The sequence below is a fragment of the Pyrgilauda ruficollis genome, unplaced genomic scaffold (assembly GCF_017590135.1).
Source record: "Pyrgilauda ruficollis isolate IOZ18807 unplaced genomic scaffold, ASM1759013v1 scaffold937, whole genome shotgun sequence".
NCBI classification, from domain to species: Eukaryota; Metazoa; Chordata; class Aves; order Passeriformes; family Passeridae; genus Pyrgilauda; species Pyrgilauda ruficollis.
The window spans coordinates 12,928-24,179 of NW_024531455.1; the positions used below are offsets into that span (position 1 = coordinate 12,928).

The window sequence follows — 11,252 nt, forward strand, 5'->3', positions numbered from 1 at the left end:
TTTGGGGTGGTTTTGGGGCAATTTGGGGGTTTTGGGGGCATTTCTGGGGATTTTGGGGTGGGTTTGGGGGCAGTTGCAGGGGTTTTGGGCCTGGTTTAGGGTGGGGGTTTGGGGGCATTTTTGGGGTTTTGGGGCAATTCCAGGCGTTTGGGGCATTTCTGGGGGTTTTAGGGCTGTTCTGGTGTGTGTTTGGGAGCACATTTTGGGGTGCTTAGGATTTGGGGGAGCCCCATAATCCTCCAAAATCCCCCCAAACCCCCAGCACAGGCAGCTGTGAGGAGGGGGCCAAGGCCACACCTTTACCTGTGTCAGTGTGGGTGCAAAGGGGGCACATTTTGGGGGTCACAGAGTTGTGGGGGGCACAGTTTAGTGTTTGTGAGGCACATTTTGGGGTGTTTGGGATTTGGGGGGCACATTTTGGGGGTGTTTAGGATTTGGGGGATCCCTCTGATCCCCCAAATCCCCCCAAACCCCCCAGCACAGGCAGCTCTGCGGAGGAGGAGTCTCAGTGTGGGTGCTAAGGGGGCACATTTTGGGGGTTACAGAGTTGTGGGGGCACAATTTAGGGTTTGTGGGGTACATTTTGTGGTGTTTAGGATTTGGGGGGCATATTTTGGGGTTGTTTAGGGTTTGGGGGGCAAATTTTGGGGGTGTTTAGGATTTGGGGCATCCCTCTGATCCCCCAAATCCCCCCAAACCCCCCAGCACAGGCAGCTCTGCGAAGGAGGAGTCTCAGTGTGGGTGCTAAGGGGGCACATTTTGGGGGTCACAGAGTTGTGGGGGCACAATTTAGGGTTTGTGGGGTACATTTTGGGGTGTTTAGGGTTTGGGGGATCCCCCTGACCCCCCAAACCCCCCATGCCAGGCAGCTCCTCCGAGTACAAGATCAACAACCGCGTGGTGCAGCTGAGCGAGTACAGCGAGGAGCTGGAGAAGTTGGGAATCCTCATCAAGGCCAGGAACTTCCTCGTCTTCCAGGTGGGGAGGGGGTTTGGGGGATTTTGGGGTTTTTTGGGGGTGATTTTGGGGCTTCTGGGGAGGTTTGGAGGGGGTTTTGGGGGGCTTTGTGTAGGTTCAGGGGGAGCAGAGTGGGGAGGTTTTTGTGCTCCCAGGAATTGGGGGCTCCCAGGATGGTTTTTGGGGGGGGGTCGCGGGCACATTTTGGGGGTTTCAGAGTTGTGGGGGCACAATTTAGGGTTTGTGGGGCACATTTTGGGGTGTTTAGGGTTTGGGGGATCCCCCTGACCCCCCAAACCCCCCATGCCAGGCAGCTCCTCCGAGTACAAGATCAACAACCGCGTGGTGCAGCTGAGCGAGTACAGCGAGGAGCTGGAGAAGTTGGGAATCCTCATCAAGGCCAGGAACTTCCTCGTCTTCCAGGTGGGGAGGGGGTTTGGGGGATTTTGGGGTTTTTTGGGGGTGATTTTGGGGCTTCTGGGGAGGTTTGGAGGGGGTTTTGGGGGGCTTTGTGTAGGTTCAGGGGGAGCAGAGTGGGGAGGTTTTTGTGCTCCCAGGAATTGGGGGCTCCCAGGATGGTTTTTGGGGGGGGATCGCCCTCATTCCCCCACCCCAAAGGGATCCCCCAGCCCCCTGTGGGGATTTGGGGACACCCCAGGAGGATTTGGGGACACCCCATGAGGATTTGGGGACCCCCCCCATGAGGATTTGGGGATTCCCCCATGAGGATTTGGGGATCCCCCCCATGAGGATTTGGGGATCCCCCCCATGAGGATTTGGGAACCCCCCCATGGGGATTTAGGAACTCTCCTGACCCCAAAAATAATTTTGAGATTATGAAGGAGGGGGTCAGTCCCTCCCCTTCCCTGAGGGAGACCCCAGACCCCCCCACGTTGATTTGGGGGAGGGTCTCCCCCATCCCCCTCCCCACAGGGATCCCCCAAAGTCCCCCAAGGATTTGGGGACCCCCCATGGGATTTAGGAACCCCCTGAGCCCTCCCCATGAGGATTTGGGGATCCCCCCCATGAGGATTTGGGGATCCCCCCATGAGGATTTGGGAACCCCCCCATGGGGATTTAGGAACTCTCCTGACCCCAAAAATAATTTTGAGATTATGAAGGAGGGGGTCAGTCCCTCCCCTTCCCTGAGGGAGACCCCAGACCCCCCCACGTTGATTTGGGGGAGGGTCTCCCCCATCCCCCTCCCCACAGGGATCCCCCAAACTCCCCCAAGGATTTGGGGACCCCCCATGGGATTTAGGAACCCCCTGAGCCCTTTCCCAGAGTGCCATGAAGGACCCACAGGAGCTCCTGGGGCTCTTTGGGATCGACTGCTCCTGGAACTGCCCCTCTCTGTTGGCATCTCCCACCCCGCCAGGATTTGGGGATTTGGGAACCCTCCTGGCAGGATTTGGGGACCACCTGTGGGATTTTGGGGCTCTCTGACTCCCATTTTTCCATGACAGCCATCGCCATGAAGAACCCCAAGGAGTGCATGGCTCTGTTTGAGGAGATCCCCAGGGATTCAGGGACCCCTGGCCCTGCAGGGATTTAGGAACCTCTCTAACAGGATTTAGGGATCCCTGACCCTGCGGAGATTTAGGACCATTTCTGACAGGATTTAGGATCATTTCTGCGCCCGTTTTGCAGGGAGCAGTGGAGTCCATCACCACAAAGAACTCCAAGGAGCGCACGGCCCTGTTTGAGGAGATCCCCAGGGATTTAGAGATTCCCTTTTAGGATTTAGGGATCCCTGACCCTGCGGAGATTTAGGACCATTTCTGACAGGATTTAGGATCATTTCTGCCTCTGTTTTTGCAGGGACCAGTGCTGTCCATCGCCATGAAGAACCCCAAGGAGCACACGGCTCTCTTTGAGGAGATCCCCAGGGATTTAGAGATTCCCTTTTAGGATTTAGGGATCCCTGACCCTGCAGGGATTTAGGACCATTTCTGACAGGATTTAGGGATCATTCTCAGGGATTTAGAGATTCCCTTTTAGGATTTAGGGATCCCTGACCCTGCGGAGATTTAGGACCATTTCTGACAGGATTTAGGACCCTTTCTGCCCCCGTTTTTCAGGGAGCAGTGGAGTCCATCGCCATGAAGAACCCCAAGGAGCGCACGGCCCTGTTTGAGGAGATCCCCAGGGATTTAGGGATCCCTCTCAGGGATTTAGGGATCCCTGACCCTGCAGGGATTTAGGACCATTTCTGACAGGACTTAGGACCCTTTCTGCCCCCGTTTTTCAGGGAGCAGTGGAGTCCATCGCCATGAAGAACCCCAAGGAGCGCACGGCCCTGTTTGAGGAGATCAGCCGCTCGGGGGAGCTCGCCCCCGAGTACGACAAGCGCAAGAAGGAGATGGTCAAGGCCGAGGAGGACACGCAGTTCAACTACCACCGCAAGAAGAACATCGCTGCCGAGCGCAAGGAGGCCAAGCAGGAGAAGGAGGAGGTGGGAAACACTCGGAATGTCGGGAAAAAACGGGGTTGGATTAATGGGAAACAAAGATTTTGTGCTGCCGAGCGCAAGGAGGCCAAGCAGGAGAAGGAGGGGGTGGGAAAGGCTGGGAATTTCGGGAAAAAACGGGGTTGGATTAATGGGAAACAAAGATTTTGTGCTGCCGAGCGCAAGGAGGCCAAGCTGGAGAAGGAGAGGGTGGGAAAGGCTGGGAATTTTGGGAAAAAACGGGGTTGGGAAGTGGTTAGATTCATGGGAAAAACAGGTTTGGGGAATGCTCAGAAGCCTGGGCAAAGAGGAGTTTGGGAAGACATGGAAATCTTGTGGAAATGGGGTTTGGGAAGGCTGGGAATTCTGGGAAAAGAGGGGTTTGGGAATGCTGAGAATCCTGGGGAAAAGGGTTTGGGAATGCCTGGAAATCCTGGGAAAATGGGGGTTTGGGAAGGCTGGGAATTCTGGGGAAGTGGGGTTTGGGAATGCTCAGAATCCTGGGGAAAAGGGTTTGGGAATGCCTGGAAATCCTGGGAAAATGGGGGTTTGGGAAGGCTGGGAATTCTGGGGAAGTGGGGTTTGGGAAGGCTTGGAAATTTTGGGAAAGAGGCGTTTGGGAAGGCTGGGAATTCTGGGAAAAGAGGTTTTGGAAGGCTCAGAGTCCCAGGAAAAAAGGGGTTTGGGAATGGCTGGATTCCTGGGAAAAAAGGGTGTTGGGAATGCTCAGAATCCTGGGGAAAGAGGGGTTTGGAATGCTTGGATTCCTGGGGAAAGAGGCTTTGGGAAAGCTGGGAATTCTGGGAAAAGAGGGGTTTGAGAAGGCTTGGAAATCTGGGGAAAGAGGGTTTGGGAAGGCTGGGAATTCTTGGGAAAATGGGGTTTTGGAAGGCTGGGAATTCTGGGAAAATGGGGTTTGGGAATGGTTGGATTCCTGGGGAAAACAAGTTTGGGAAGGCTGGGAATCCTGGGAAAAGAGGGGTTTGGGAAGGCTGGGAATTCTTGGGAAAATGGGGTTTTGGAAGGCTGGGAATTCTTGGGAAAATGGGGTTTTGGAAGGCTGGGAATTCTTGGGAAAATGGGGTTTTGGAAGGCTGGGAATTCTGGGAAAATGGGGTTTTGGAAGGCTGGGAATTCTGGGAAAATGGGGTTTTGGAAGGCTGGGAATTCTGAAGAAATGGGGTTTGGGAATGATTGGATTCCTGGGGAAAACAGGTTTGGGTAATGCTCAGAATCCTGGGAAAAGAGGGGTTTGGGAAGGCTGGGAATCCTGGGAAAAGAGGGGTTTGGGAATGCTCAGGGCCCCAGGACAGAAGGTTTGGGAATGGTTGGATTGGTGGGGAACAAGGATTTTGTGCTGCCAAGTGCCAGGAGGCCAAGCAGGAGAAGGAGGAGGTGGGAAAGGCTGGGAATGTGGGAAAAGAGGGGCTGGGAAGGCTTGAGGGCTTTGGGAATGCTGGGAATTCTTGGGAAAAGTGAGTTTGGAGAGTGCTGGGAATTCTGGGAAAGGAGGGTTTTAGGAATGCTGGGAAGGGTCTGGACAGAGCCTGAGCTCCAGAAGCTCCTGGGCAGAGCCAGGCCTGGCTTTGAGCAGCTCCTGGGCAGAGCCTGGGCAGAGCCTGGCCTAGCCAGCCCCAGCCCAGCTTTGAGCAGCTCCTGGGCAGAGCCAGGCCTAGCCCAGCCCAGACCCTGAGTTTGAACAGCTCCTGGCCACAGCCAGGCTTAGGCCTAGCTTTGAGCAGTTCCTGAGCAGAGTGAGGCCCAAAGCCCAGCTTTGAGAAGCCTCTGGGCAGAGCCAGGGCTGGGAAGGTTTTGCACAGACCCTGAGCTCCAAAAGCTCCTGGGCAAAGCCAGGCCCAAGGCCTGAGTTTGAGCATTTCCTGGGCAGAGCCAGGCTTAGGCTCAGCTTTGAGCAGCTCCTGGGCAGAACCAGGCCTAGCCCGGCCCGAGCCCAGCTTTGAGCAACTCCTGGGCAGAGCCAGGCCTAGGCCAGCCCCAGCCCAGCTTTGAGCAGCTCCTGGGCAGAGCCTGGGCAGAGCCAGGCCTAGCCAGCCCGAGCCCAGCTTTGAGCAACTCCTGGGCAGAGCCAGGCCTAGGCCAGCCCCAGCCCAGCTTTGAGCAGCTCCTGGGCAGAGCCTGGCCTAGCCAGCCCCAGCCCAGCTTTGAGCATCTCCTGGGCAGAGCCAGGCCCAGCTTTGAGCATCTCCTGGGCAGAGCCTGGCCTAGCCAGCCCCAGCCCAGCTTTGAGCAGCTCCTGGGCAGAGCCTGGCCTAGCCAGCCCCAGCCCAGCTCACCGCCCGTGCCCCGCAGGCTGACCGGTACCAGCGGCTCAAGGACGAGGTGGTTCGGGCCCAGGTGCAGCTGCAGCTCTTCAAACTCTTCCACAACGAGGCCGAGATCGAGAAGCTCAACAAGGAGCTGGGGCTGAAGAACCGCGAGATCGACAAGGACAAGAAGAGGATGGACAGGGTGGAGGACGAGCTCAAGGACCGCAAGAAGGAGCTGGGCAAGATGATGAGGGAGCAGCAGCAGATCGAGAAGGAGATCAAGTGAGCAGCCTGGGCCTGGGGATGGAGAGCCCGAAAACGGGGGTGGTTTGGGTGGGAAAAGCTGGAGTGGTTCGGGTGGGAATGTCTAAAAACCAGATTTAAATTCCCACCCAGGTGGTTCCAGGCTGGACAGTCCCACCCCAGCTGGACAAGCCCAGCTTTCCCAGCCTGTCTCTGTGACAGAGGGGCTCCAAAACCCTGGAATTATTTGGGTTGGAATGTTTAAAAACCAGGTTTGAATTCTGGTTCCAAAACCTGGAATTATTTGGGTTGGAATATTTAAAAACCAGGTTTGAATTCTGGTTCCAAAACCTGGAATTATTTGGGTTGGAATATTTAAAAACCAGGTTTGAATTCTGGTTCCAAAACCTGGAATTATTTCGGTAGGAATGTTTAAAAACCAGGTTTGAATTCTGGTTCCAAACCCTGGAATTATTTGGGTGGGAATATTTAAAAACCAGGTTTAAATTCCAGTTCCATGGGCAGGGAAACGTTCACAGATCAGGGGGTTCCAAATCTTGGACAATCTCCGCTTTCCCAGCCTGTTTCCATGACAGAGGGGCTTCAGAAACCTGGAATTATTTGGGTTGGAATGTTTAAAAACCAGGTTTAAATTCTGGTTCCAAAACCTGGAATTATTTGGGTTGGAATGTTTAAAAACCAGGTTTAAATTCCGGTTCCGTGGGCAAGGACACCTTCACAGACCAGGGGGTTCCAAATCTTGGACAATCCCAGCCTGTCTCTGTGACAGAGGGGCTCCAAAACCTGGAATTATTTGGGTGGGAATACTTAAAAACCAGGTTCCATGGGCAGGGACACTTTCACACCTTCCCAGTCCAGGTGGTTCCAAGCTGGGCAATCCCAGCTTTCCCAGCCTGTCTCCGTGGCTGAGGGGCTTCAAAAACCTGGAATTATTTGGGTGGGAATACTTAAAAACCAGGTTTAAATTCCCATCCAGGTTCCATGGGCAAGGACTCCTTCACAGACCAGGGGGTTCCAAATCTTGGACAATCTCCACTTTCCCAGCCTGTCTTCATGGCAGAGAGGCTTCAAAAACATGGAATTATTTGGGTTGGAATACTTAAAAACCAGGTTTAAATTCCTGTTCCATGGGCAAGGACACCTTCCCAGACCAAGTGGTTCCAAGCTGGACAATCCCAGCTCTCCCAGCCTGTCTCTGTGGCTCAGGGGCTCCAAAACCCTGGAATTATTTGGGTGTCAAAACCTGGAATTATTTGGGTGGGAAAACCTGGAATTATTTGGGTGGGAAAACCTGGAATTATTTGGGTGGGAATATTTAAAAACCAGGTTTAAATTCCAGTTCCATGGGCAGGGAAACGTTCACAGATCAGGGGGTTCCAAATCTTGGACAATCTCCGCTTTCCCAGCCTGTTTCCATGACAGAGGGGCTTCAGAAACCTGGAATTATTTGGGTTGGAATGTTTAAAAACCAGGTTTAAATTCCGGTTCCGTGGGCAAGGACACCTTCACAGACCAGGGGGTTCCAAATCTTGGACAATCCCAGCCTGTCTCTGTGACAGAGGGGCTCCAAAACCTGGAATTATTTGGGTGGGAATACTTTAAAACCAGGTTCCATGGGCAGGGACACTTTCACACCTTCCCAGTCCAGGTGGTTCCAAGCTGGGCAATCCCAGCTTTCCCAGCCTGTCTCCGTGGCTGAGGGGCTTCAAAAACCTGGAATTATTTGGGTGGGAATACTTAAAAACCAGGTTTAAATTCCCATCCAGGTTCCATGGGCAAGGACTCCTTCACAGACCAGGGGGTTCCAAATCTTGGACAATCTCCACTTTCCCAGCCTGTCTTCATGGCAGAGAGGCTTCAAAAACATGGAATTATTTGGGTTGGAATACTTAAAAACCAGGTTTAAATTCCTGTTCCATGGGCAAGGACACCTTCCCAGACCAAGTGGTTCCAAGCTGGACAATCCCAGCTCTCCCAGCCTGTCTCTGTGGCTCAGGGGCTCCAAAACCCTGGAATTGTTTGGGTGGCAAAACCTGGAATTATTTGGGTGGGAAAACCTGGAATTATTTGGGTGGGAATGTTTAAAAACCAGGTTTCAATTCTGGTTCCGTGGGCAGGGACGCCTTCCAGACCAGGGATTTCAAAATCTCACCCAATCCCAGCTTTCCCAGCCTATTTCCGTGACAGGGGGCTCCAAAATCTGGAATTATTTGGGTGGGAATATTTAAAAACCAGGTTTAAACTCCTGTTCCATGGGCAGGAACACCTTCACACCTTGCAGACCAGGTGGTTCCAGGCTGGACAATCCCAGCTCTCCCAGCCTGTCTCCATGGGAAGGGAAGGATGCACCAAACCCCAAAGCCGGGCCCAAAGCCAGGCCCAAACCCCAAACCAGGCCCAAACCCCAAACCAGGCACAGACAACAAGGCCGGGCACAAACCCCAAAACTGAGCTCAGATCCCAAAACTGAGCTCAGATCCCAGAACTGAGCACAAACCCCAGAACTGAGCACAGATCCCAGAACTGAGCACAGATCCCAAAACCAGGCACAGACCCCAAACCAGGCCCAAACCCGAAAAGCAGGTCAAAAACCAGGCCCAAACCCCAGAGCCAGGCCCAAACTTCCAAACCAGGCCCGAACCCCAAAACCAGGCACAGAAAACGAGGCCGGGCACAAACCCCAAAATCAGGCACAGGACCCAAAGCCAGGCCCAAAACCAGGCCCAAATCCCTAAACCAGGCCCAAAGCCTGAAGCCAGGCCCGAAGCCTGGCCCAAACCCCAAAACCAGGCCAAAAAACAGGCCCAAACTCCCAAACCAGGCCCAAAGCCCAAAACCAGGCCCAAACCCCAATTCAGGTCCAAAACCAGACCCAAAACCAGACCCAAACTCCCAAACCAGGCCCAAAGCCAGGCCCAGACCCCAAAACCAGGCCTAAACTCCAAAACCAGGTCCAAAGCCCAAAACCAGGCCCAAACCCCAATTCAGGCCCAAGTCCCAAAGCCAGGCCCAAACTCCCAAAGCCAGGCCCAAACTCCCAAACCAGGCCCAAAGCCAGGCCCAAAGCCAGGCCCAAACTCCTAAACCAGGCCCAAAGCCAGGCCCAGACCCCAAAGCCAGGCCCAAAACCAGGCGCAAACTCCCAAACCAGGCCCAAAGCCAGGCCCAAACTCCCAAACCAGGCCCAAAACCAGGCCCAAATTCCCAAAGCCAGGCCCAAAGCCCAAAACCAGGCCCAAACTCCCAAAGCAGGCCCAAAGCCCAAAGCAGGCCCAAAGCCAGGCCCAGGCCCCAATCCAGGCCCAAGTCCCAGCCCCCGTGTGGCCGGCAGGGAGAAGGACTCGGAGCTGAACCAGAAGCGGCCGCAGTACATCAAGGCCAAGGAGAACACCTCGCACAAGATCAAGAAGCTGGAGGCGGCGCGCAAGTCGCTGCAGAACGCCCAGAAGCAGTACAAGAAACGCAAGGCGGACATGGACGAGCTGGAGAAGGAGATGCTGTCCGTGGAGAAATCCCGGCAGGAGTTCGAGGAGCGCATGGAGGAGGAGAGCCAGAGCCAGGGCAGAGACCTGACCCTGGAGGAGAACCAGGTTTGGGGTGATCCCGTGGGATTTGGGGTTTGGGAGGGATGGAGGAGGGCCAGAGCCAGGGCAGAGACCTGACCCTGGAGGAGAACCAGGTATGGGGTGATCCCATGGGATTTGGGGTTTGGGGTCTGGGAGGGACCTGACCCTGGAGGAGAACCAGGAATGGGGTGATGCCATGGGATTTGGGAAGGGCTCTCTGGAGCTCCAGGTGAGCTGGCCCAGGTGAGCTGGCCCAGGTGAGCCCACTCAGGTGTGCTGATCCCATGGGATTTGGGAAGGGTGAGGATTAAGGTTAGGAGGGTTCTGTGGATCCCAGGTGAGCTGACCCAGGTGAGCCCCCAAGTGTGCTGAGCCCCCCAGGTGAGCCCCCAGGTGTGCTGACCCCCAGGTGAGCCCCCCCCAGGTGAGCTGACCCCAGTTGCCCCCAGGTTGCCCTCAGGTGAGCTGCCCCAGGTGAGTCCCCCAGATGAGCTGTTCCCCAGATGAGCCCCCCCAGGTGAGCCGACCCCAGTTGCCCCCAGGTGTGCTGTTCCCCAGGTGAGCCCCCAGGTGAGCTGACCCCAGGTGATCTGCCCCAGCTGAGCCCCCAGGTGACCCCCCCAGGTGAGCCCCCAGGTGAGCTGTTCCCCAGGTGAGCCCCCAGGTGAGCTGACCCCAGGTGAGCCCCCAGGTGATCTGCCCCAGCTGACCCCCAGGTGAGCCCCCAGGGGAGCCCCCCCCCCGGGCGCGCNCTGACCCCAGGTGAGCTGTGCCCCAGGTGAGCTGTGCCCCAGGTGAGCCCCCAGGTGAGCTGTCCCCCCCCAGGTGAAGAAGTACCACCGGCTGAAGGAGGAGGCCAGCAAGCGCGCGGCCACGCTGGCCCAGGAGCTGGAGAAGTTCAACCGCGACCAAAAGGCCGACCAGGACCGGCTGGACCTGGAGGAGAGGAAGAAGGTGGAGACCGAGGTGAGCTGGGGTCCCCCCCGTGTCCCCAAACCGTCCCCGAGCCCCCCGGAGCCCCCCTGAGCCCCCCTGTCCCCGCTGTGCCCAGGCCAAGATCAAGCAGAAGCTGCGGGAGATCGAGGAGAACCAGAAGCGCATCGAGAAGCTCGAGGAGTACATCGCCACCAGCAAGTGGGTGACGTGTCCCCAGGGGGCTGGAGTGTCCCCAGGGTGTCCCAAGGGGGGCTGGAGTGTCCCCAGGGGGGCTGGAGTGTCCCCAAGGGGGTCTGGAGTGTCCCCAGGGTGTCCCAAGGGGGTCTGGAGTGACCCCAGGGGGGCTGGAGTGTCCCCAGGGGGCTGGAGTGTCCCCAGGGTGTCCCAAGGGGGTCTGGAGTGACCCCAAGGTGTCCCCAGGGGGCTGGAGTGGCCCCAGGGTGTCCCCAGAGGGGGCTGGAGTGTCCCCAAGGTGTCCCCAGGGGGGCTGGAGTGTCCCCAGGGGGCTGGAGTGTCCCCAGGGTGTCCCAATCCCCTTTTTCTCCCCCCAAACGCCCTTTTCTCCCCCCAGACAATCCCTGGAGGAGCAGAAGCGCCTGGAGGGCGAGCTGACCGAGGAGGTGGAGCTGGCCAAGCGGCGCATCGACGAGATCAACAAGGAGCTGAACCAGGTGATGGAGCAGCTCGGGGACGCTCGCATCGACCGCCAGGAGAGCAGCCGGCAGCAGCGCAAGGCCGAGATCATGGACAGCATCAAACGCCTGTACCCCGGCTCCGTGGTGAGGGGAGCCCAGGAACTGACCCAGAACTGAC

At 56.5% G+C, this 11,252-nt stretch overlaps 1 protein-coding gene across 1 annotated transcript in view; it reads left to right on the forward strand.

Moving 5' to 3' along the window:
* The window catches only part of LOC121365352 (structural maintenance of chromosomes protein 1A-like), a gene marked incomplete at its 3' end in the record, with an annotated part of 14,722 nt that extends 3,504 nt beyond the window's left edge, over positions 1-11,218 (forward strand). The window contains exons 2-9 of the mRNA XM_041489447.1: positions 870-989; positions 1,272-1,380; positions 3,209-3,412; positions 5,717-5,955; positions 9,269-9,527; positions 10,329-10,469; positions 10,555-10,637; positions 11,011-11,218. Of these exons, the coding sequence (XP_041345381.1) occupies positions 870-989; positions 1,272-1,380; positions 3,209-3,412; positions 5,717-5,955; positions 9,269-9,527; positions 10,329-10,469; positions 10,555-10,637; positions 11,011-11,218 (1,363 nt within the window). The remainder of the gene's footprint in view (positions 1-869; positions 990-1,271; positions 1,381-3,208; positions 3,413-5,716; positions 5,956-9,268; positions 9,528-10,328; positions 10,470-10,554; positions 10,638-11,010) is intronic.
* Positions 11,219-11,252: the final 34 nt, after the last annotated feature.